The 25591-nt window shown below is 40.8% G+C and overlaps 1 protein-coding gene across 2 annotated transcripts in view; it reads left to right on the top strand.

Annotated features, from left to right (window-relative positions):
• The first annotated feature begins 1020 nt into the window (after nucleotides 1-1020).
• LOC135551055 (TOX high mobility group box family member 3-like) overlaps nucleotides 1021-25591 on the top strand; it is a 68371-nt gene continuing 43800 nt past the window's right edge. The window contains exon 1 of one of the 2 annotated variants that reach the window (XM_064982436.1): nucleotides 1021-1832. In XM_064982436.1, coding sequence (XP_064838508.1) covers nucleotides 1731-1832 — 102 coding nt within the window. In that variant the 5' untranslated portion in view covers nucleotides 1021-1730. Of the gene's footprint in view, nucleotides 1833-19000; nucleotides 19168-25591 lie in introns of those variants that run through there. The other variant, XM_064982446.1, reaches the window with a different exon arrangement.

Raw genomic sequence — 25591 nt, 5'->3', positions numbered from 1 at the left:
GTGTGTGTGTGTGTGTGTGTGTGTGTGTGTGTGTGAGTCGGTGAGTGAGTGAGTGTGTGAGTGAGGGACAGAAAGGTCCGGGGTCTCTTTGTGGTTGCTAATAAGTGATGCCCCTCATTTTCATCTCTCCACTGGTCAGTATGTATGCAGCAGGCCTACTATCCTGAAGAGAAAGATGTGCAGGCAGGTGGTTGAAGTATCTAATAGGCCATGTCTCTACATGTGGCCGTATATGTTTGACTCGGCCTGACAAGAAATCAGGTTATCATTATATACATTAGAGGCCGAGCACACATAAAGTACATCTCCTCCAATCCCTGTAATGGAAGACTGACTGTTAGTTCAATCTTTTCAGAGGAGAAAATAAACAAGTAGGGCTACACATCATTGAGACATTATGATTATTGTAAATAGACTGTTTGTATTCATTCTACTGTCCCATGTGGTCATATTAGGGAGGGGGCCAACAAGCTGCTTCAGGCTATAGCGATCCCTAAGATTGGATTGGCTTTCAAAACCAATGTTTGTTTGATTTTCATTAAGAACAATGTTTGATTTAGTTAAGCACATAGAAACAATTATAGTAATATGGTTTATAAGGTTAATAAGAGTTTTGGGGCGGCAGGTAGCCCAGTGGTTAGAGCGTTGGGCCAGTAACCGAAAGGTTGCTAGATTAAATCCCCGAGCTGACAAGGTAAAAATCTGTCTTTCTATTTAGGGGTAGGATGTAATTGTAAATAAGAATTTGTTCTTACCTGACTTGCCTGGTTAAAAAAAATACATTAAAAAATATGACCAGTATATTACAAACATAAACAATTCTCAATTCGAGCAACTGCTGTAAAACCGTGTATATTGCTGATTAAGTATCTTTTATATAAAATCTGTCAATCAAAGTATCCCCAGAGACTGAAAGCCGTGTAAAATTTAACTATCTAGTGTTTTCATTGAAGCAGATGCTGGCTAAATGGGAGTGGCGTGCTGTGTTCAGGGAGTAGCCCAAGTTGTTCACACATTGTTCATCAACAGAGCCAAAGACTGAACCAAGCATCTATCTAGTGTTGTATAGCAAATATACTAATTCCACATTATTGGTTGACCGCACAAATGTATATTTTTTTTGTCCCAAACCCCACTCTCCACTGGTGGAACACTGTAGCAGAATTCCAGGGAATATAATATCCTCATTGCTTAATGCACCTTCGCCAACTACTGTGCAAACTTGAGGAAAAATAACTTTTTGGGGGAAACGAGCGTTTTTTACGTGGATAGTCACTCTCCTGCGAGCCGGACGTCTTATTATACACATATTACAACGTTAGTTCCGTTTTCAATTTTGTTTCGCAAGCTGAACAGGGGAAATACGATTGTGCAGTCTGTCCCTGCCGGTCGCGTGGCTTCTTTGTGTACAGCAGCTGCCTCTAAATGCATGGGCAAACATCACGGCTTGGCGCAGATCATAAACCTTGAGGACGAGCTTGGACATAGCTCAACCGTTATTTGGGTTTCAAAACTATGAAAAGCTTCTTTAACAAGTAGAAGAGGAATAACAAAACGTCGTATTTTACCCCTTACCCCTTCTTATCCCGCTTTCTATTTCTTTGATTTACGGTCCCGATAAAGCTTGCCCGCCTCGCCGCCTTTCTCTCACTCTGTGCGCGTGGATTGTAAAAAGGTAGAAACAAATTGAGCTCTGTTCACAGTACAGCTGCGCTGTTGCCTGGTACATCATGGATGTACGGTTTTATCCGACTGCCGGAGGAAATCCTATTCCAGGAGACCCACCAAACCTGGATTTTTCCCACTGTTTGGGCTACTACAACTATAATAAGGTGAGCAATTGCGTTCTACATTGTTTTGCATACTTCTATCATGTTTCTGCACACTGTATTCAAACCCCATTCCTCTGGAGTCCGGACAGACTAATATAATGACAAATGGTGTTGTACACGATTGGGAATGTTTTCTTTGATAATTAATTAGGCTACTCCATCATCTAATCCTATTCTGCATTGGCATTACAAAGCTTTTATAAAATAGACAGAATAAGACAATAGGTCATTTTACCAGTGCATTACACACTTTTATCAATTATGCAAGTTACCATCTTCATTTGGTGCTGGAGTTCTGCATGTCCTAATGTTTACACATTGAAATGCTTTCTCATATAGCACATCTCCCTGTTGGACGAAGTTTTGGTATCCCATCTCTTGCAGAGTAAGCTATTCATGCCAGGTGGCAGTGACACTGCTACTTTACGATGAGTGATAAACTTGATTACATGTGTGACAGAGCCTTTAAAAAGTGTCTTGGTCCATAATCATTTAATCATTTAATGGGCAGTGTTTATAATTTATAATTCCATCATCATCAATCAACATGCAGTTCATATGTTTTAGATTCACTGAAGGCACATGATAAAGTGATGTCACTACCTATAGAGCTGGTCATATTTCAGGGCAGTTCATGAATTGTGAAAGGCATTAATTATCCTTGAAGTGAGCCGGTTGTTTATGTTGATATCTGATATCTGATGTCTGATTCAACTGCAGTTGTTTCAGATCATGATCCCTTCTTTTGCTCACAGATAATATGTCCCTGTTTACTGATGTGTTGCAGTATTTTGAAAAAATGTCATACTGTCCCTAGTAGGGTTATCCTATGTGAGACAGCCTTACACAAACAGTGTCAGACTGACATGTGGTTTGGTACACAACCAGCAGCAGATATTTGGTGTTTTTGTATCACAAGCACAAAGGAGTATTTGTTTTGAAAAGGATAATGGCTCTATTTGACAACATCTTCAGGATGTGGAAGCATGGTAGCTACCAAAAGAGAGAGAGACAGTCCGTATCAAATGAGTTTCCAGACCTTCCCCCAGAACATCCTCTAAGAACCAGTAGAAAACATACTATAATCCTGTTCTGAGAACATTCTGAGACCAGAGCAGTGTTTGCGTCTGCTTAGCCAAATAGCCCAGGCTTGTTAAAGCTCCCAAGTGCAACCACATTTGTTTGACTGTCCTATAATAGATAAAGCATGGTTTTGTGTTTGCTTGAAAACTCCCCGGGCCAAAGTTTGAGAAAGGAAATAGTATTTCTGTCAGGAATAGGCCAAAATGCAATTGTAGTCTGAGAGGGAGAGGAAATGAAGCCCTCCCTCTGCAACATGTCTCATCACAAACCACATATCACAAGCCAATTCAGAAGCCCCTGCATGCTGAGTGGAAGGGAGATTTGCATGTGTTTGCATAATGCAAGACACATCATCCCCAAATTGATTCCACCAAACTCATAGCGAGGAAACATTAGTCATCCAGATGATGTGTCATGTTTTGAAGTTGTATAGACTCAAATTAACTTGGGTTGATAACAGAGTTATTTATTATAGCTTTCATGTCAAGTTACCACTCCGAGAAGCTGTGACAGTGCATTGGTCAATGTCAATGGGTACTCAATGTGATGTATAAACAGTAACACCCTCAAAATGTTGTCTGAGGAAATAACTCAGATTTAATCACAATGGGGCCCAGAGGCACTTTCAAACATCACAGATTGTTTTTTAAATCTACAGAAACATCCAAATGAGAGGCACAAACTTAATTAGGTATTACAGTCATCATGATTCATGACTAATGAATCCAGCCATGATTTGGCAATGAGATGAAGGGAATATGTTAATATCATGTACTTTACAAGGGAACAAAAGCTGCTAGTAATCTAGTAGAATTGAACCCCAGACCCTTGATGATAAATGTCATTAAGAGCTGATTTAAAGCACACTTCATATAGAATACATATTATTCTATACCTTTTTAATATTTAATGGTGTGGATTGTGTTCAGGTGTATGACAGGGCAGTCTCAGCAGGGTGCCTTTGGTAAAGTGCTTTGATTTAAGCTGGGACACAAGGCAACTATGTTTAGGGGTATATACCCACAGGGACTCTTTTTAGCCACTGATTGGTTGGTAGTTGGTACTTCAGAAATTGTGTGCAGTCTTACATTACATTCAATTTATCTGGGATAATGACTTGGTTTTTACTGGCTCTTTGGTTTATACTGAGCACATGTGGTCTTAGTCAGTGAAATTTACAAGAAGCCCGGCTTCACTTGTGAAACCTTATGAATACACGCCTAGATTATTTCTGGTCATCAGGGTGTATTTTCTCTCATTTTCTGTCGCAAAAGTTGAATATTTTATATGTCCCCCTTGGTTTAAAATGTGGGCCATTTTGTGGTCTACATAACTGTGCAAGCTCTTCAGATTGGACACTACTAAAGGCTGTGATCTTTTTGGGTATTTTCTCAACTCTACTGGTTTACATTTAGCATGTCTAAATGATTTGACCATTTGATTGACTGAAATGCCTTTGTTCATGAGCGTGCCTCCCCCCCTCCTCTGTTACTGGCACATTTATAGTCCTGTGTTATACTCCCCTGAAGTTTAATAATGTTTTAGATGTAATATACATTTCATTAGCTGCACTGGTAGAGGTAATTAGTTGGTTGTTACCAGGTGTAACTGAGGAGTGTGTTGCACCTGCAGCACTGCTACTACTACAGAGTTTCAGTTTGTGAAACTATTCCTAATACTGCCAGTAAAGTGATTATAAATTGTGGATGGCTATGTTCAGATCCAAAGATGATGTAATATGCATTAGCATTGTGTTAACTGTGATTGACTGAAATATTCCGCTGTTCAGTAGCCATACTTTTCTGTTGGTTTAAAAGGTGTCATTACGGAAGAGTGATTGTCTTCCAAGAATCCTTTCAGTGACAACTGCTGTAAACAGGAAGTGTGTTTCACTAAGTAGGGTTGATAGTAACAGCTGATTGGCTCTGATGACAAATGGCCTCTGAGACTCTACCAAATATACAGTATATGTTTCCTCTTATTCAAGGAAGCGCTTATCAATTGATTATATTTCAACTTTGAGTTGTATCAACCACTCGTCTGTCATACGTAATAGACTACATACACTGTAAGAACAACAAATGGGAAGTGATTCACAGCATAACACATGAGGGTGGAAGGCTGCAGCTGCAGTCGGCATACTCTAGGACTTTACTGAGCCTTTAAATGAGTCATGTAGGTGAAACAAAAGCCTGATTGAGGATGGGTTAGATCCTATTGTCCCTTGCATATGTATAGGAAACAAAGCAGAAAGGACATAAATCAGAGATGCTAAATTACAGTCCCTTCACACCAGAAAACCCTTGGGGCAATATCTCCCCATTGTCCCCTACAGCCAGATTGGCCTAGCCCCCCATGGTCTTTGTTGTCCCGTCTGTGGAGTGGTACTGAAGGGGTTAAGACGCTCTTCAAACACAGTGGGCCGTGTGCATCTTGTCAGTGTACACAGCTGGTGCCATTTCACCACACACACATTGTAAACATATCCAAACACTACTAGGACTCTAAATCGCTGGTACCCCGAGAAGCTGCTTACTTTGCCGTTTTCTAAAGTTGATGGATGTAACCGAAGTCATATGTTTCAAGGTTTAAATGTTTAGGAAGTGAAAAGCTGATGTATTTTCTGGGCAATTTAATTGCAGTTTGTCGGACGCCTAGTTCAACAGATTTATTAAAGACCCGGTTTTCCATTTGATATTGGGAAAGTTAATTTTTAGCTCACTCACTTGAAGTACAGTACTTGGAACCCCTGAGCTAATGGATGCTCCGTCCGAAAGTGAGTTACTCTGCAGATTCAGACAATTTCCCCAATTCATCTGGTCCTATCTACATTAATTCAACTGATGTGTGTATGTGATTAACTATGTAGTGTTTACGTTTTCGTCCTAACTCTGAACTTCTATCAGCTCAGCTCAGCTCAGCTTCCTGCATGGAAGACCTTAATAGTTGTTGCTACGGAAGCTGTGTCCGGACTGTGAGTCATATACTGTATATTAGAGGTGGACTTGTGGTGGAACATTAGTAGATCATACTCTCTGCTTTCTATGATCTAAGCTATTACACGCATCATTCCTTGCAATGTGTGCACACACACACACACACACACACACACACACACACACACACACACACACACACACACACACACACACACACACACACACACACACACACACACACACACACACACACACACACACACACACACACACACACACACACACACACATCTAGGGAGTCCTCCTGTTTGTGTTTGAATCTCTCTGCGGTATGTACTTTTGAATTTTACAGTGACGTAAATCAACACTTAAGAGTCCTCGTCTATATGTCCACTGAACCTGTGTGCAACATTGGGACCGATGGACTGTCTTTACAGGGTGGATTTGGAAAGAGAGGCTGTGGTTGGTGTTGAATATGTAAATCTCATGCTCACACAGCCCATTACCCTGATCAGCTCTCATGAAGACCATCTTTAATCCAACCACCACCCAGTGCTCATGAATCCATTCCATCTCCTCTTCTCACATCACCATCATCAGCCAGCAGGCTGCATGTAGATAGAGTTTACACAGTATTGCTACATTTTAATATCCACACTAGCATACTACTTAGAATGAAATGATGTAATGGGCATGCACGGCAAGCGGTACCGATGCACCAAGTCTGGAACCAGAAGGACCCTGAACAGCTTCTACCCCCAAACCAATATCTACCCGGACTATTTGCATTGACCCTTTGTGCACCAACTCTTCTGACTCATCACATACACTGCTGCTATTGTTTATTATCTAACCTGTTGCCTAGTCACTTTATAGCTACTGATATGTACATATCTACCTCAATTACCTCGTACCCCTGCACATCGACTCAGTACTGGTACTTCCCGTATATAGCCATGTTATCACCTCGTACCCCTGCACATCAACTCAGTACTGGTACTTCCTGTATATAGCCATGTTATTACCTCGTACCCCTGCACATCGCCTCAGTACTGGTACTTCCTGTATATAGCCATGTTATTACCTCGTACCCCTGCACATCGACTCAGTACTGGTACTTCCCGTATATAGCCATGTTATTACCTCGTTCCCCTGCACATCGACTCAGTACTGGTACTTCCTGTATATAGCCATGTTATTACCTCGTTCCCCTGCACATCGCCTCAGTACTGGTACTTCCCGTATATAGCCATGTTATCACCTCGTACCCCTGCACATCGACTCAGTCCTGGTACTTCCTGTATATAGCCATGTTATTACCTCGTACCCCTGCACATCACCTCAGTACTGGTACTTCCTGTATATAGCCATGTTATTACCTCGTTCCCCTGCACATCACCTCAGTACTGGTACTTCCCGTATATAGCCATGTTATTACCTCATACCCCTGCATATCACCTCAGTACTGGTACTTCCTGTATATAGCCATGTTATTACCTCTTTCCCCTGCACATCGCCTCAGTACTGGTACTTCCCGTATATAGCCATGTTATCACCTCGTGCCCCTGCACATCGACTCAGTCCTGGTACTTCCTGTATATAGCCATGTTATTACCTCGTACCCCTGCACATCGACTCAGTACTGGTACCTCCTGTATATAGCCATGTTATCACCTCGTACCCCTGCACATCGACTCAGTACTGGTACCTCCTGTATATAGCCATGTTATTACCTCGTACCCCTGCACATCGACTCAGTACTGGTACCTTCTGCATATAGCCATGTTATCACCTCGTACCCCTCCACATCGACTCAGTACTGGTACCTCCTGTATATAGCCAAGTTACTCATTGTGTATCTATTTTTCTATGATCTCTTTTTTCTTTCTCTCTGCATTGTTGGGAAGTGCCCATAAGTAAGCATTTCACATGTTGTTTACCAAGCATGTGACAGATACAATGTGATTTGATTTTGGAATGTCCACACTAGCCTACTATATAGAACACATGCCCGATATATTGCTTCCTTTTAAGTAGTATGGAACAGAGAGACTGTCTCAGAAGGTTCTGTTTTCTCTCTGGACAATCCAAAAGCCGTGTCACTGTTACAGCTCCACAGCACTCACGTTGAGTATGGATTTGCCTCTCTCCCCAACAATTTCTAGAATGTGAACACATTCCGTCCGTTCTGATTGGTCTCAGAAACCGATGGATTGGTCCAGAGCCGGCCTACACGATGATTTCATTAACTTTGGTACTCTGATTGGTTCGACTTGTTAGAGAAGATCCAATCGCTGATGAATTAGTTCTGTACAATGCCCCTCATTTTGAAGTTACACAAACAACAGCTTCAGACTGAATGTATGAAGCGATTGACAGAGCAGAGGAATTAAATTCAGGGTGAGTCGCTAGGCAAGCCTAACATGTCTCTTTATATCACACCAGGGTCTACTAACTCACCATGAGACCTACATTTCTCACCAGGATAAACCATTTCAATCTTTCTTTGTCTTGCGACATCTCTGACAGCATCAACCTCACTCACTTATTAAAGATATAATCTGTTCACCCCAGCGCCATTGTTATTGTTTTTGTTTTGTCAACTAAACGGAGGTGAGCAACGTCCAAATGGAAATGAGCAGCGTGGTACAACACATTGCACTACATCAGTGGAGACTGCTGAGGGGAGGACGGCTCATAACCATGTGGAAACCATGTGTTTGATGTATTTGATACCATTCCAGTGATTCCGCTCCAGCCATTACCACGAGCCTATCCTCCCCAATTAAGGTGTCACCAACCTCCTGTGCAGTACATATTCTGCTGTTCTATCGAAGCATGCAGTGATGTTCAAGGTAAAACAACTGTGTTAGTTGTTTGCTGTAACTTCTTTGGTGTTATAATATCCCAAATTGACGTGACAGTTTCACCATTAAGGATTCCATCTTTAAAAATAATCATTTAATCTCATTTATTGCCACAGAAACTACTTTTACTGTGAATTAAGCAGTGGGACCAGTCAATCAGTTCTGGCTGGGTGATTCAATAAATTGTGTCCTATAAATGATTAGCCTTGCAGTTAAGACACTTACATTTATTTTGAAAGCACTGTTGCAGTGAGGCAGCTGTCACATTTTTCACGTAACTAATTTCTAATGCCTCGTAATGGGCTGACGGAGGACTGTATCAAAACATTTAACTGATCTCCCCTGGATTTAACCTTTAATCCAACACAGATTGAATTAGTAGATAGATTAGAAATGTGACGTTTTACACAATCAAATATGCATGACCCCCTTCGCTCAACACGTGAATAGGAGGTCCTGTCAAGAAAACGAGACTTAAAAGTTCAATTGTTAGAATTTTTGCCTGTGCTATTTTTCAGACCATCCCTTACTGTTCAGAATGGACGTATTTTCCGTCTCATCAAGGTATTGCTGACTGTTATTATTACATTAATTTGCAGAGCAGTGCATTGTCGTGACTATAAGTGTGAAATGTCACCTCATTAGTGAGCTATATGCTGTAGGGACTGAGAGAGGGATATTACGTACAAGGCAAAGGAGATTTATGTGCATCCAAAATGCCACCTAATTCCCTTTGCACTACTTTTGAATAGGGCCCTGGTAAAAATAAGTCTACTATATAGGGAATAGGGTGCAATATCAGACGCAGTCAAACTGTGGTGATTAGTCCAGCTATCCTTTGTTCAGCTGCCCATAGCGCCACCACGACCATGTAACATTCCCATAATGCTCAGTGTATGTCACCACCAGGTCGTCCTTTAGGGAGAAGACAATGTCAGCAGGTGGGCAAATATCCATTAGACCTGCTAAACAAAGAGCACAGAAAATGGAGTAATACAACAGCTATTTGAATGTTTAAATGGAAGACTGAAATGAACCACAGTAACAACGTACTGTTTTTCAATAGGTGATTTAATGTAACTTGGACCTATGCCTTGGTTACTGTAATACAGTAGTAAACAAATAATATGTGTCACGTTTAGAACACATTGACTTTAACGGCTATGTTTATCTCCATTTCCAAACTGTTTTCTTACATTTTTCCAGCCACTGCAGAGGTCCCCAAGCCAACAGCTGGAGTCAGTGTTATGGAAATAGGGGAGCCATGTTGGCCTCAGAAGGTCATAGTCATTGATCGTAGATCACCCCTCCCCCAACGTTATATATGTGGGTACAGGGTAAATGTTAAAATCTCACTCTGCTAATCCAATTTTGCTGCAGCGTTAATAGTGTAGTATTTAAAGTCATCTTCACCTAATAAATAAACTTTAAGTCTCCTCAAAAGCTAATATAAATTGGAAAAGCGCCATCACACTCTCCCAGATTTTAATTGGATCTTTTATAGATGTGCATTAGAATGATAAGAATATTCTATTGCAGAAAAGTCCTTTGTTTTTCCTGGAAATTTAATTTGTCATCATTTATGTTAGAATTAAATGGTAGCAGAGATCTACAGTACATAGGCACTGTGCTGACATGTCCTTGTCTGTCTCTCTGCTCTGTGTAGGCCTAGCTCTGAGAGTTTTGAAAGAGCTGTTCTTGGGAGAATGTCTCTGTTTCTTGTTGTTTATTTATGGCTTTAAATTGTTGATTGTGTCCATTGTTCTTTCACTGGATAGTAGTGCCTATCCATAATGTATCCTCTCTGTCAGAAAGTGTTAATCTCATATATGGACACTTAGTATTCCTTTCTTTGTGTACAGGTACACAATTCTAGTTACAACTCCTGCCTGTAGTTTCCAAAGCAGTCAGTTCACAGTGATGCCTAGAATGTTTTTCTGAATAAAAACACTTGACTGTACAACCCAAAACTATTCATCATTATGCCAACATATTAAATAAGACACATGGTGAGTGAGCCCCAATATCAAAACAGGGAAAGGGAAAAGTGAGAGTGAAAAACAATATTTTTCTAAAACATCAAACTCTCTCTAACATATTCGATAATCATATAGTTGTTGTCAGCCTATGGGGTGCTCCATTACTCTCAATAAAATATCACGTCTTGCAACCACACAAATCCCTCTCACATATTGGCTCTGAACCCTTCTTTTGAGATGTAACATACTCCCCCCGAGTAGCATTTCTCTGTTCTCAATGTACCACACATTTACTGTAAATCACTATTTAGTTGGAGTTCACTTTTATTAAAAGATAAAGACATGTAGCGTTTTGTAGAAAGCACTAGCCTATGGATATATTTTTTTGTTCCACCAAGCAACATATGGTTTATCTCATGCTCTGGCTCGGCTCTAATATTTATTTCATACGCATATTAAAACTGCAAAGTGCTCTCTTTGTAGATGGTTTCCAAAAATTATACAGTGATTGCTTCATTGCTGATTTTTATTGGCCTCAGAAGTACTGTGTGTTAAACAAAACAAGCGTGCCTCCCTTTTCCCCTGCCGTAATTCAATGTTGCATTTAGGATGCACCAATAAAGTCGCAATAAGGGGACACTTTGCTGCTGGCCTCCATCTGGATCTCTGAAAGCAGTATTGATGTGGGGGGAGAAGATTCTGAAAAGTCATCTGCTAGTTGGTTTAGATCTCTTTTGTCTCTTGGCAACCATTCTCGTGGGGTTTAGAGGTCACTGGTTGCAACCTCCAATTGTTTGCAAACTGATGACTTGATGAGAGGGTTGATGAGAGGGTTCTACCATATTTGTCTTATGAAGACTCCCCTAGTACATTTGGGAAAGGAGCTGATATTTTAGGCTTTTTGTTGGAGGTCATCTCTTTGTGGCAGTGCATTGCAGGGGGACTTAATGCACTGCCACTGCACTGTGACCCGGTGAACACTTCCTCACAGGTGGCTATGGTGTGGGATGCCAGTGGTAGGAACCAGGCCAAGGAGAAAGAGGCCTCGGCATTGAGGAGTTCTTTAGTTTCCTCCTGAGACTACATGCTATTGACAAGTCTTTCATACTCCATTCCTTTCTAGGCAAACGATCTAGTTTCTCTGACAATGGGCAATGACCCTGAATCTTCCTCTCTCCTCTTCGGAAGCTCTTACTCACGTGTGTCTTTCCAGACACATAAAGATCCTGGAAAAGGAGCTTGCTTTCTTTTTTTTCTTTCTCTAATGAGGCACAGGTACGTTTTTCCTTCCTACCCGCTGATAAATGAGAAGGAGAAGCAGAATGATTACATTGTATCAGAGACATTACAGGCAGTTGATTAAAGCGTTAGTTGGGGAGTTAGCCAAGGTTAACAATCCATAATGAAACACTGTGAAAATAATGATACGCTGCATGGTTTTATGAAGGCTTGTGGCTGCTCAGCAGAGCTGCGTTGACCTTCAGCAGTTACACAAGCTAATCGTGGTGAACCTTCAGCCCCCCTGTAGTTTCCAGCCGTCTCCATTAGCTTATGATATGCATCTTCTAGGAGAGCAGCCTAGACTTTACAGAGTTTTGGCTTTGGGATTGGGATTGTTCTAGTGACATTGAGATTACGGGCTATTCTAAAATAGCTCTTTTAGGTAGTATCATAAGTTGTTCTGACGTATACCAATACTTAGGGGTTTACCCTTGGTACACCACACTTCCTTTTACATGGGTGTGGCTGGCTTGAATGGCAACAGTTATTTAAAGGAATCAAGTATTTCTTTGTTGTCGTGGTTTGTTTTCAGTGAACTCTATTAGAGTGCCGTTGCTTCTCCTGGAGAGAGCCAGAGATTGGTCACTGTCCAATGTCAGATCCTTTGTGTATGCTGAAAGCAGTTGCCTGGTGTTACTAAAGTCTCAACTTATTATGCTGTCAAAACAGCAGCATATCTGTATGCTTTGGATAGTAGCTTGGATCATGTTCCTACTGCTTTATCCAGACCATTTGCTACTCAACAGGCCATGGTGCTAGCGGCCTAGCACCATTAGCTTTGATCACTGACTAATACAGCGTTCTACTATCTAGGGATCCTGTTGCCACAAAACATTGAGGATGTCAGGTGATGTCATATTTTGATTGGCCTGTAGTCTTTCCTATTGGCTAATGACAACATTAACCTGTTGCTCTCCAAAATAGTAACTGTAAGACATCATGGATTACACCTACTTCTCCTCCACAAACTATCCTCCAGATGCAAATAAGATATTTAAGTAATACTTAGCCTATATAGCGATTAACTATTGCTTCAAAAGAAAATACATTTTCTCGGCCCAGATGTGTGAAATCACAGAAAAACGGCATTGTTTACTGAAGCATGTTCAAGTGAAGCTTCGTGCATGTATACCAACATCTGTGAGTTGTGAGTATTGTAATAAACTGTGGATGAGGCGATATGCTAAAGTTAGACAGAGGAGCGTGAGTTACGTGTATCTTTCTGTAATTACCTCAGTGATTGTCCGCTGCTTTGGTTCTTATCAGACATAAACTTGAAGCACATTCCTCTGTGTAATTGTGCTCGCCATTATTACCCATATTGTTCTCTGTTGGACTGGTAGTTTGCTAGTTACCAAATATGGACTCTAGTGTTGGGGAGTATTCAGGTTTTCATACCTTCATACCATATCTGTAACCTCCCAAAAACATTTATTTTATTTTTGACACATAAAATAATTTAGGCAACAGGGATCTTCATCCAGGGGGGAATTGAATGTCTCTGCTGTAACCAAGAAGCTTGATCTTGGCATCTAGTGACTTAGCCAGCGAACCAAATGCATAGCTGTAGCCGTGAGCTGGATATAATTTATTTGACACATCTTAGATTTCTTATAGTTATACTAAACTTATAAACAGTGGTGTAGCATGCACCCCCACAGCCACCACGAGGCAGGGGTGCCCCCACGTTTCCACTTAACAATAACAGAACTTTGTAACGAATCTCTCTGTCGTCTGAGGAGGAGTAGGAAGGATCGGACCAATATGCAGCGTGGTAAGTGTCCATGTTAATTTATTCGACTGAACACTCAAAAACAAAATAAAGCGAATGGAAGAAACAAAACAGTTCTGTAAGGTCATATACACTAAACAGAAAACAACTACCCACAAATCATAGTGGGAACACAGGCTACCTAAGTATTGTTCTCAATCAGAGACAACGATTGACAGCTGCCTCTGATTGGGAACCATACCAGGCCAAAAGCAGAAACACAAAACATAGAACACAACATTGAATGCCCACCCCAACTCACGCCCTGACCAACCTAAAACAGAGACATAAAAAAAGGAACTAAGGCCAGGGCTTGACACACTTACAGTTGACCGGGGAAGCTCTAGCAGGGCAGAAATTTGACAACATGACTTGTTGAAAAGGTGGCATCCTATTTTAGTGCCACGTTGAAAATCACTGAGCTCTTTAGTAATCCCATTCTACTGCCAATGGTTGTCAATGGAGATTACATGGATGTGTGCTCGATTTTATACATGTGGCTGAAATAGCCTAATCCACTAGTTTGAAGAGGTGTCCACATGCTTTTGTATATATACAGTGCCTTCGGAATGTATTCAGACTTTCCCCACATTTTATTACGTTACAGCCTTATTCTAAAATGGATTAAATAAAAGAAAATCCTCAGCAATCTACAAACAATACCCCATAATAACAAAGTGAAAACAGGTTTAAACTTTGTTTTGCAAATATATAAATATATAAAACAGAAAAACCTTATTTACATAAGTCTTCAGACCCTTTGCTATGAGACTCAAAATTGAGCTCAGGTGCATCCTGTTTCCATTGACCATCCTTGAGATGTTTCTACAACTTGATTGGAGTCCACTTGTGGTAAATTGAATTGATTGGACATGATTTGGAAAGGCACACACCTGTCTATATAAGGTCCCACAGTTGATAGTGCATGTCAGAGCAAAAACTAAGCCATGAGGTCTAAGGAATTGTCCGTAGAGCTCCAAGACAGGATTGTGTCGAGGCACAGATCTGGGGAAGGGTGCCAAAGCATTTCTGGAGCATTGAAGGTCCCAATAACACAGTGGCCTCCATCCTTCTTAAATGGGAGAAGTTTGGAACCAGCAAGACTCCTCCTAGAGCTGGCCGCCTGGACAAACTGAGTAATTAGGGATGAAGGGCCTTGGTCAGGGAGGTGAGAGTTCCTCTGTGGAGATGGGAGAACCTTCCAAAATGACAACCATCTCTGCAGCACTCCACCAATCAGGCCTTTACGGTAGAGTGGCCAGACGAAAGCCACTCCTCAGTAAAAGGCACATGACTTCACCCTACGGTGAAGCATGGTGGTGGCAGTATCATGCTGTGGGGTTGTTTTCCAGCGGCAGAGACTGGGAGACTAGTCAGGATCGAGGTAAAGATGAACGGAGTAAAGTATATAGAGATCCTTAATGAAAACTTGCTCCAGAGCGCTCAGGACCTCAGACTGGGTGAAGTTTCATCTTCCAACAGGACAACAACCCCAAGCACACATCCAAGACAACACAGGAGTGGCTTCGGGACAAGTCTCTGAATGTCCTTGAGTGGCCTAGCCAGAGCCCGGACTTGAACCTGATCGAACAAGAGGGCCACCATTGTTCCTGTTCCCAAGAAAGCTAAGGTAACTGAGCTAAACGACTACCGCCCCGTAGCACTCACTTCCGTCATCATGAAGTGCTTTGAGAGACTAGTCAAGGACCATATCACCTCCACCCTACCTGACACCCTAGACCCACTCCAATTTGCTTACCGCTCAAATAGGTCCACAGACGATGCAATCTCAACCACACTGCACACTGCCCTAACCCATCTGGACAAGAGGAATACCTATGTGAGAATGCTGTTCATCGACTACAGCTCGGCATTCAACACCATAGTACCCTCCAAGCTCGTCCCTGGGTCTCGACCCCGCTCTGTGCAACTGGGTACTGGACTTCCTGACGGGCCGCCCCCAGGTGGTGAGGGTAGGTAACAACATCTCCTCCCCGCTGATCCTCAACACTGGGGCCCCACAAGGGTGCGTTCTGAGCCCTCTCCTGTACTCCCTGTTCACCCACGACTGCGTGGCCACGCACGCCTCCAACTCAATCATCAAGTTTGCGGACGACACAACAGTGGTAGGCTTGATTACCAACAACGACGAGACGGCCTACAGGGAGGAGGTGAGGGCCCTCGGAGTGTGGTGTCAGGAAAATAAACTCACACTCAACGTCAACAAAACTAAAGAGATGATTGTGGACTTCAGGAAACAGCAGAGGGAACACCCCCCTATCCACATCGATGGAACAGTAGTAGAGAGAGTAGCAAGTTTTAAGTTCCTCGGCATACACATCACAGACAAACTGAATTGGTCCACTCACACAGACAGCATCGTGAAGAAGGCGCAGCAGCGCCTCTTCAACCTCAGGAGGCTGAAAAAATTTGGCTTGTCACCAAAAGCACTCACAAACTTCTACAGATGCACAATCGAGAGCATCCTGGCGGGCTGTATCACCGCCTGGTACGGCAACTGCTCCACCCTCAACCATAAGGCTCTCCAGAGGGTAGTGAGGTCTGCACAACGCATCACCGGGGTCAAACTACCTGCCCTCCAGGACACCTACACCACCCGATGTTACAGGAAGGCCATAAAGATCATCAAGGACATCAACCACCCGAGCCACTGCCTGTTCACCCCGCTATCATCCAGAAGGCGAGGTCAGTACAGGTGCATCAAAGCTGGGACCGAGAGACTGAAAAACAGCCTCTATCTCAAGGCCATCAGACTGTTAAACAGCCACCACTAACATTGAGTGGCTGCTGCCAACACACTGACACTGACTCAACTCCAGCCACTTTAATAATGGGAATTGATGGGAAATGATGTAAATATATCACTAGCCACTTTAAACAATGCATACGTATATACTGTACTCTATATCATCGACTGCATCCTTATGTAATACATGTATCACTAGCCACTTTAACTATGCCACTTTGTTTACATACTCATCTCATATGTATATACTGTACTCGATACCATCTACTGTATCTTGCCTATGCTGCTCTGTACCATCACTCATTCATATATCCTTATGTACATATTCTTTATCCCCTTACACTGTGTATAAGACAGTAGTTTAGGAATTGTTAGTTAGATTACTTGTTGGTTATTACTGCATTGTCGGAACTAGAAGCACATGCATTTCACTACACTCGCATTAACATCTGCTAACCATGTGTATGTGACAAATAAATTTGATTTGATTTGATTTGACATCTCTGGATAGACCTGAAAATAGCTGTGCAGCAAAGCTCCCCATCCAACCTGAGAGAGCTTGAGAGGATCTGCAGAGAAGAATGGGAGAAACTCCCCAAAAACAGTTGTGTGCCAAGCTTGTAGCGTCATACCCAAGAAGACTCAAGGCTGTAATCACTGCCGAATGTGCTTCAACAAAATACTGAGTAAAGGTCTGAATACTTATGTAAATATGATATTTAAAAAATGTCTAAAAACCTGTTTTTGCTTTATCATTATGGGGTTTTGTGTGTAGATTGATGAGGGGAAAAAACTATTTAATCAATTTTAGAATAAACAAAACACCAATTTCAACATCAATAGTGAAGAGGCGACTCCGGGATGCTGGCTTTCTAGGCAGAGTTGCAAAGAAAAAGCCACATCTCAGACTGGCCAATAAAAATAAAATATTAAGATGGGCAAAAGAACACAGACACTGGACAGAGGAACAGCATCCCGGAGGCGCCTCTCAACTGTTGACGTTGAGACTAGTGTTTTGTGGGTATTATTTAATGAAGTTGCCAGTTGAGGACTTGTGAGAGGTACTTGTCCTCTTGCTCAGTTGTGCACCGGGGCCTCCCACTCCTCTTTCTTTTCTGGTTATTTTTCAGAACAAGAATAGACTGACGAGTTTCAGAAAGTTATTTGTTTCTTGACATTTTGAGCCTGTAATCGAAGCCACAAATGCTGATGCTCCAGATGCTCAACTAGCCTAAAGAAGGCCAGTTTTATTGCTTCTTTAATCAGAACAACAGTTTTCAGCTGTGCTAACATAATAACAAAAGGGTTTTATAATGATCAATTAGCCTTTTAAAATGATACAACGTGCCATTGGAACACAGGAGTGATGGTTGCTGATAAAGGGCCTCTGTACGCCAATATAGATATTCCATTAAAAATCTGCCGTTTCCAGCTACAATAGTCATTTACAACATTAACAATGTCTACAGTGTATTTCCGATCAATTTGATGTTATTTTAAACTTCTTGTGGCTCCCCATCCCGGATCCGGGAGCGTAATAATCGCCTGACAATAATTAGCATAACGCAACGGACATAAATATCCCTAGAAAATATTACTATTCATGAAAATCACAAATGAAATATATTGAGACACAGCTTAGCCTTTTGTTAATCACCCTGTCATCTCAGATTTTCAAAATATGCTTTACAGCCAAAGCTAGACAAGCATTTGTGTAAGTTTATCGATAGCTGTTCCATTCAACTCCGGCCATTGTTGTATATATATACACACACACACATACACCCAATCAATCCAACACACACACACACAAACAAACCACACATTTCATTGCAAAAAAATTAAATACATTTTTTCAAATATATATAATGTATATATATTTTTATATTTCATAAAACGGCATTAGCACTTACCCGTCCAGAAGTACGTCCTGTCCTTGCAGAAACAGCTCCTCAGTTCGTTTGAATCATAACACTCCAAGATTCCTCAAACAAAAAATCTGTCTCACTTTCACTTTTTCACTTTCACTTTGACTTCGCTTTACCTGATTTTTTCGCCATGATATCTTCAATGAAATCGTTGAAACTACAACTTTCCGAAATACAGCTGCTCGTAAAAAGCCTTACAGCAACTCCTCTGATCGTCAAGGCGAGAATGGAGTTCCCTGCGCGTGCGATTACAAACAAGGAATTGTGGTCCAACCCAAAACCATTATATATTGGCGTTTACCTCAGCTCATTGGCTATCTACTCAGCTAGATTTCAAGAAGATCAGTGGTCATTGGGCAGAAATATAGTCAATCAATGAAGCTTTGCTAAAATTATTGGTGCGTAAGGTAGTCATTTATCGTTGCCTTCAAATCAGCTCACTTCGGTCAATACTCACTGCAAAAAAAACTATGACGTTTGGCTGTGTTGCAAACATCCAGAGGAATGCACTGAAACCAACCATGACTAGATAAACGATTGTTTACAGGGGAGAATCACGTCGAATGCTCAGTAAAGAATTGATAGAGATGGAATTCACGGCACAAACGGTTTACAAAATGTTTCAATTTAGGCTATAAAAATGGATTTTAGCAAAGAAAACGGCACTGCATTTGATCCCTGGGACCCTCAGGAAGAGAAATAAGAGCAAGATATCAGAATGTAAGTCATAATATTACCTTCAGATGTGAATGTGTAAAAACTGTCATGGCGGAAAATGTTTCTGTTGTTGATTGCTCTTCTCAAACAAAAGCATGGGACTTGTTCTCTGTAATAACTATTTTAAATTGGAAAACGTAGTTTGATTACCAAGATTCTAATCTTTTGAAGGGTGTAAGACACTTGCATTTTCAAGAATGTTTAATGTTACGAAGTTGTATTTTTAGTTGTCACTCTGAAATGTTCCCTGATGTTGATCCCTGTATGGGGATCGCAGCCACAACAGGTTAAAACGGGAACGTTTCTTTTCCAAAAATGAAAATACTGCCCCTAGAGTCGCAACAGGAAAAAATGCGCTTTTCTTTAAAAAACAAGGGCATTTCTAAGTGACCCCAAACTTTCAACGATAGTGTATATATAATAAAAAATTGGGGGTTGTGGGCTCCCCTGTCTCGTGGGTTGATGCGGAGCTGTGTGCTACACCACTGATTATAACTATAAGTTAAGTGTAACTATATGAAATCTAAGATGTGTCAAATAAATTATATCCAGCTTAGGGCTCCAGCTATGCATTTGGTTTGCTAGCTAATATATAATTTGTTTTTGTGTTTTAGAAAATAATACCGTCTGTATTTCAAAATACCCCAGTATATGGTGTAAACGGTATATCACCCAACCTAGTGGACTCCCTCTAAGAAATAAAGCATCTTTCCAATTATTTACAGATTGGACATGCTCAAAGAATTCAAGCATATTTAAAAAAAAAAATAATATTCCAATTTATATATATTTTTGCCTGTGGATTCAGCAGATGGACTAATAATCACTTATACAGAATCCAGTGGCTGCAGGTAGACTAGTGGTTAGAGTGTTTGGCCAGTAACCAAAAGGTTGCTGGATCGAATCCCTATGCGGACAAGGGAAACTTCTGTTTATTCTGCCCCTGAACAAGGCAGTTAACCCGCTGTAGGCTGTAATTGTCAATAAGAATGTATTCTTAACTGACTTGCCTAGTTAAAGGTTAAACAAAAATATATTTTTAAATGCACCATGCAGGATGTGTAATGTTTTCATAACATTACCACATTTTCCACCAGTGTCCACCACATACCAGGCCTATTTATTCAATTCCAGGATCTCTTTCATTTTATGAACTAGCCTAATGTGCAGGGGGTTTCAGATCACGTTAGCGTATCAAGGCACAAATTCCCTTTCTATGTTTTCCTCCAGCATGTCTCACTACAAACAAGCCCTCATATTTTCCGGTTGCAGTTTTATTTTGTTTACTCAAAACAGATGAAGAGGTCCGTGACACTCCAACATGAGAGTGGGCTGTGCTAATATCTCTCCAGGCTAAACAGAGGCCTGATAGAGCCATGATATTGAGGCTAAATCACAAGTGTGTGCGCTCACATTAGCTGGCTACAGTTGGACAGCCACAAGGTTGAGTACTAATTAGTGTTTTCAAAAGCCAATCAGTTCCGCACGATGGCTGCTTAGTGCCGTCCAAAAGTGCCATTTTATTTAATCTAGGTTTAAAAGTTTATCCAGCAATGGAGTGTCATTGCAAATACAGGCAGATTGTTTTTGTTTCATTGTGAGAAGGCGGAGACTGGGAAACAATAGGACAGAGAGAGAGACTGACTGTTGTGGTGTATTGTGGGTATTGACATTTTCAGAGAGAATATATTTTTAACAGAAGCTAATTAATAAATACGAGTAAATGCTCCATCCGCATATTCATCACCAGGCAGGTGATGGGGTCATCTCTCTCACACAACAGGCAAGCCTTAAGCAGGAAAAACAAAGTAGTACATAAATCAGAGGTTTTCTCTGGCAAGGCGGAACCCCCCGGGACCTACCTTGGTGCTTCATTAGACTCCAGAAGGATCATGTTTTAAGTGGAGGTGAGCGAGTTCTGAATAACAATGACAAATTATGCCTCAGAGCATTGGGTGTTTAGGGAACATCAACGCAACATATCCCCTTTCCTAAAAGTGAATAAAATATTATTTGAGAGAAAAGATATTCACTGCACTACATCATATACGCACAGTAGGGATATAGAGTATAGTTAACATAATGGCTACTATTACTGTTTCTGCAGTTTCCCAAATTGAGGTTGAGCATATTCCTTTCATAATTAACCATATGGGATTACAATGAATATATACTCTTTATTCAACTTCAGTGTGATGGCTTCACGTTTTAGTAATTTAAATTGCATCTAAATTTTGCATCTCGTCGTATTTGACCACATAATTCTATTCACTTAACTCACCCCACATACAGCACTTATGTGAGGAAACACTCATGATAATATATGATCAGTGTCATCTTTCTCTTTTAATTATAAAAACATTATGTTTCTCTGTAGAAAGTGATAGCAACATAACTGAGAGAATATGCAGCACTCTATATAAAGCTTGTAAGATAAAATACGTCCAGAGTTTGGTACAGGGGTTGTCAAAACAACATACTGTAGCTACTGTGTGCTGACATAGAGGCTTTTAGAGCCCAGTCAGGCAGGCCGCTGGCTATTGTTCTTTCTGATCTTTGAATTCCTGGATCTGACAACTCTACACTGACCAGCCTAACCAGCACTGATGTCTGATGGTCTGTGGGTGAGAGAGAGCCAACAACAAATCTGAGGGTAACAAATCATCATATAAAAATGATATGGATTAAGGATATGGATTCAGATGATGCTAGTGAGAAAGATTAACTGAATTATAATATATTACAATTTGCGATGTGCCTGTTTAGAGAGGCCTTTACAAATGAGTAATACATTAAATAGAAAACTTTGTGTAGCCGAGTTATAATAAGAAAGCCTTTTCCAGAGTATAAATCTGCTCAATTACAGACAGACAGGAGAGATATGCTGGAGCAACATTCCCATGGCTAATCAGTCACACTGAATATCCACACATGGCAGATTTGAATAAAGAGATCGGGATCATTGCTTCCAAGTGTGATGGTGGCCTCGTTTTCCAATCCAGGCCTTTATTTGGATTTTGGGGCCAGCATGATAGCAGTAATGCTCCCGATTTAATAAAACTGTGAAATACAAGGAGCTAACAGTCAATACTGTTGGAGAGCTGATTTGGTCGATCTCTTCAGTTTACATGAATGAAGAGATGAATTAGCTCTGTGTCCATTGAATCTGCCCCTCTCTCTCCAGGTAAATTGGCTGATGACAGGCAGGGTGAAAGCTTGAATCCTTCCTCTCTCTCTCTCTCTCTCTCTCTCTCTCTCTCTCTCTCTCTCTCTCTCTCAAAGAAAGTGGTGTTTTCTCTCCACCTGTCCAGCACAACTGTTTAAAAGCCTCTCACTCTCTATGTCTTTAAAGAAGGACGTCTGTGAAGGATAGTGAGAAGGACAGTGTAGAGTAGATGAGATGTGGGCTACAGTATGAAGGAGCTGCAGCTGCTCCCAGTAGACTCTATACTTACAGTGATGTGGAGAAACAGCTCAAACACAAGCTTAATGAAGACGAATGGAGAGGCATGTTGGTACACACATACACACAGTGGGGAAAGTGCTTGAGTTCGTTGTAGAACGTATGGTGGAACCCGACCTTAACTGAACTGTCTCATTTATTTTGGTGCAGAAACTCACAGCGCAGTTCCCATTTGCCCCTAACAAGGAGGTCAAGGCTCAAATACAGCATATGTCACTGTCTGACCCCTTTCTCATCTTCCTGGACTGTTAGAAATGGGATAAAAGGAGGAGAAAAAGGAGGAAGGAGGAAGTCAATGACTTATTTTTCTATAGACACTTAGCAGACCTTGCTGCCTCAGAGGTGGAGTAGTGTACAAAATCAAATGTGCAGTGTTATTTTTAAGCATGGAAAAACAGATACTTCCTATCTTAGAGTAGTTGTTTAAAACAAACTGTAGACTACTTAATCTCTGTAGTCAACCTAATTAATACCCAGCATTAAACTGTCCATTAAAACACCTCTACGTTGCAATAAGTAGATCCTCATGTTCTAGAACACACTAACAAATTTAATTGAACCATGATCTTAATGTAATGCATTTCACTTCATCTAGTATACTCAGTTGAAAGGGGTTGGATAGACTAATGACATTACCATGTCTCTCCTACTTTCCATTCCAGACCCAGATGCTGGTTTATGGTTGTAATGTACTGTATGCGCACATGACTGACTTTATGAGTTATACCATTGGCTCATACATTAGTCGTAAAGGCAAACGCTTAGCCTCATATTATCCTGAGGGAAATCCACACTTTTAAGTGTCATGGCTGTATTTGATTGGTCACATGCTTTTTACGTGTCAGCCTCACCAAGGATATTTTTGAGAGAGAGAAAATTACACAGACACACAAATCATTTGAAAACAAATCAAACATGGATAAACTCCCATATCTGTGCAATCATGGCAGCAAGATTTGTGGCCCTTTGCCATGAGAAAAGGGCAACTAGTAGAGCACAAACAACATTGCAAATACCACCAATGTTTATCCTATTTATCTTTCTCTACTTTTCATATTAGAACTATTTGCACATTACTAAAACACTGTAAATAGCTGATAATAAAACACTTAAGTGTAGTTATCTTTTTGAAACCTTTTTGAGTGCAATATTTACTGTTAAATTCTAATCGTTTATTGTTAATATTTTGTGTCTTCTCACCTTTGTTTATTGTTTATTTCACTTGCTTTGACAATGTAAACATGTTTCTCATGCCAATAAAGCCCATTTGAATTGAATTGAGAGCGAGAGAGACGGAGAGACAGACAGAGAGAAAGGTATATTTTCTCTTCACCTTTGTCAATGCTTTGCTAGCTAAGCTCAGCTTCTCTTGTTTCCTTCAGTGTAAAAAAGAAATCCTCTAAAACATAGTGGGGTTCCATTAACTCTGTGGACTGTCATGTTCAGGTTCACTTTGATCTCACTGTTCTTTCTAACATGGAGGAACGGAATCATTTTACATTGTGTCTAAACAGATGCGGCTTTCTTCTTAAGCTCTCTAAATGTCACTGGCTGCTGTGATATGAAATAAATAGTGAAGATTAAGTCTTTGTAATTATTCAACAGTAGGTATCATAATCTTACACTTCCTTTGAAAAGTGAAATGTTAAAATGGCACTTCAGTTGTAAATAGAGTGAAAAGCATGAACAGAGCATTTAGTCTTGATGGCTCCTGTCACATAACGAAAACAATATCTGAAACTCAACAGACGCTTGTTTTTTTTTGTTTTTTGGAGGCCCTGTTGCCACGAATTGTCAGTCAAATTGCTGAATGGAGGGTAGTATGCTGGAAAATACGTACTTTAAATAGCTCATATGCAGGTCTAAACAGCTGTTTTTGTCCAGCGTTGTCTTTTGCAGCTGTCCTTTCATTGTGGAATAAAACAATTCATAACATGCTAGGCAGTGTATTAACATTGCTATAATGGGTGTGTATGTGATCTTACACACCAACCCCCAACGATTGTGTAGGAGAAAGATACTGTAACAACTAACAATGACTGGCAAAAATGGCAGGTATATGTCGCTCGACAACCCGAAAGAAAACATCCTTATCCATAGCATTTCCATAATTTCAGCTAATTTGCTCCAGTCGTTGCGTTAATCTGCGCCGACTTGTTGATTGCCAGTTTTCCAGACACATTTCTGTAGCCGAACACAACCAGTATTTGCAGCAGGACCTCTCTCTGTTCTGTCAGTAGTGCCAAGCAACACAGCCACAAATTGGAATGTGGTAGAGCTCTGGGAAGGCAGCCAAGATTGAAATTAGACAATAACCTCTGCTCCCCTATACTGGCTCTCTCCTCCAGCTGCAGGCAGATCCATTTGTTTAATACAGTCAGCCCTGTAGTGTATAATAGACTGATATATGAGTCACCGCTCAGCAGTTTGTGTTTCTCAGATTTATAGAGATTGAACAACTGGTCGGTTTCTACTTACTGTATGTAGTCTTATCGAGAAAAATACATGGAAAGGAAGGATGCATGCAGCACAGCACAGCACAGGGTAGATAGATACAGTACACCCACGCCAGCTTACAGCTGTATCTTTACAATACATGCATGGAGATAGACACAGTTATTTACCTAATCCATTTCTAGCCTAAAGAGTTTTGTTTTTGCGAGTAAGAAGAGAAGCATGAAAGCTTAACAGGTAATACTACAGATCCTACTGATTGTACACAATGAATTTTCTGGATGAATAATTTGTTGGTACATCAGATCTATTTACATAAGCATTGGATGGTAGAATACTTTCATACTGTCACTTTTAATCCAGGAAGCTTTTCTGCCTGAGTCAAATTATAACGGTTTATAAACGTTGTTTCAACCTCCTGAGTTAAATAGAATTTTCATGCAATTACTCTCAAAGAATTAGAGGATTAGTTTCCAGTGAGTCCCTGAAACAGTGACTGGTACCTGCGTT

The sequence above is a fragment of the Oncorhynchus masou genome, chromosome 1 (genome assembly GCF_036934945.1).
Source record: "Oncorhynchus masou masou isolate Uvic2021 chromosome 1, UVic_Omas_1.1, whole genome shotgun sequence".
NCBI classification, from domain to species: Eukaryota; Metazoa; Chordata; class Actinopteri; order Salmoniformes; family Salmonidae; genus Oncorhynchus; species Oncorhynchus masou.
This window is presented reverse-complemented; position numbering and strand designations above follow the sequence as displayed.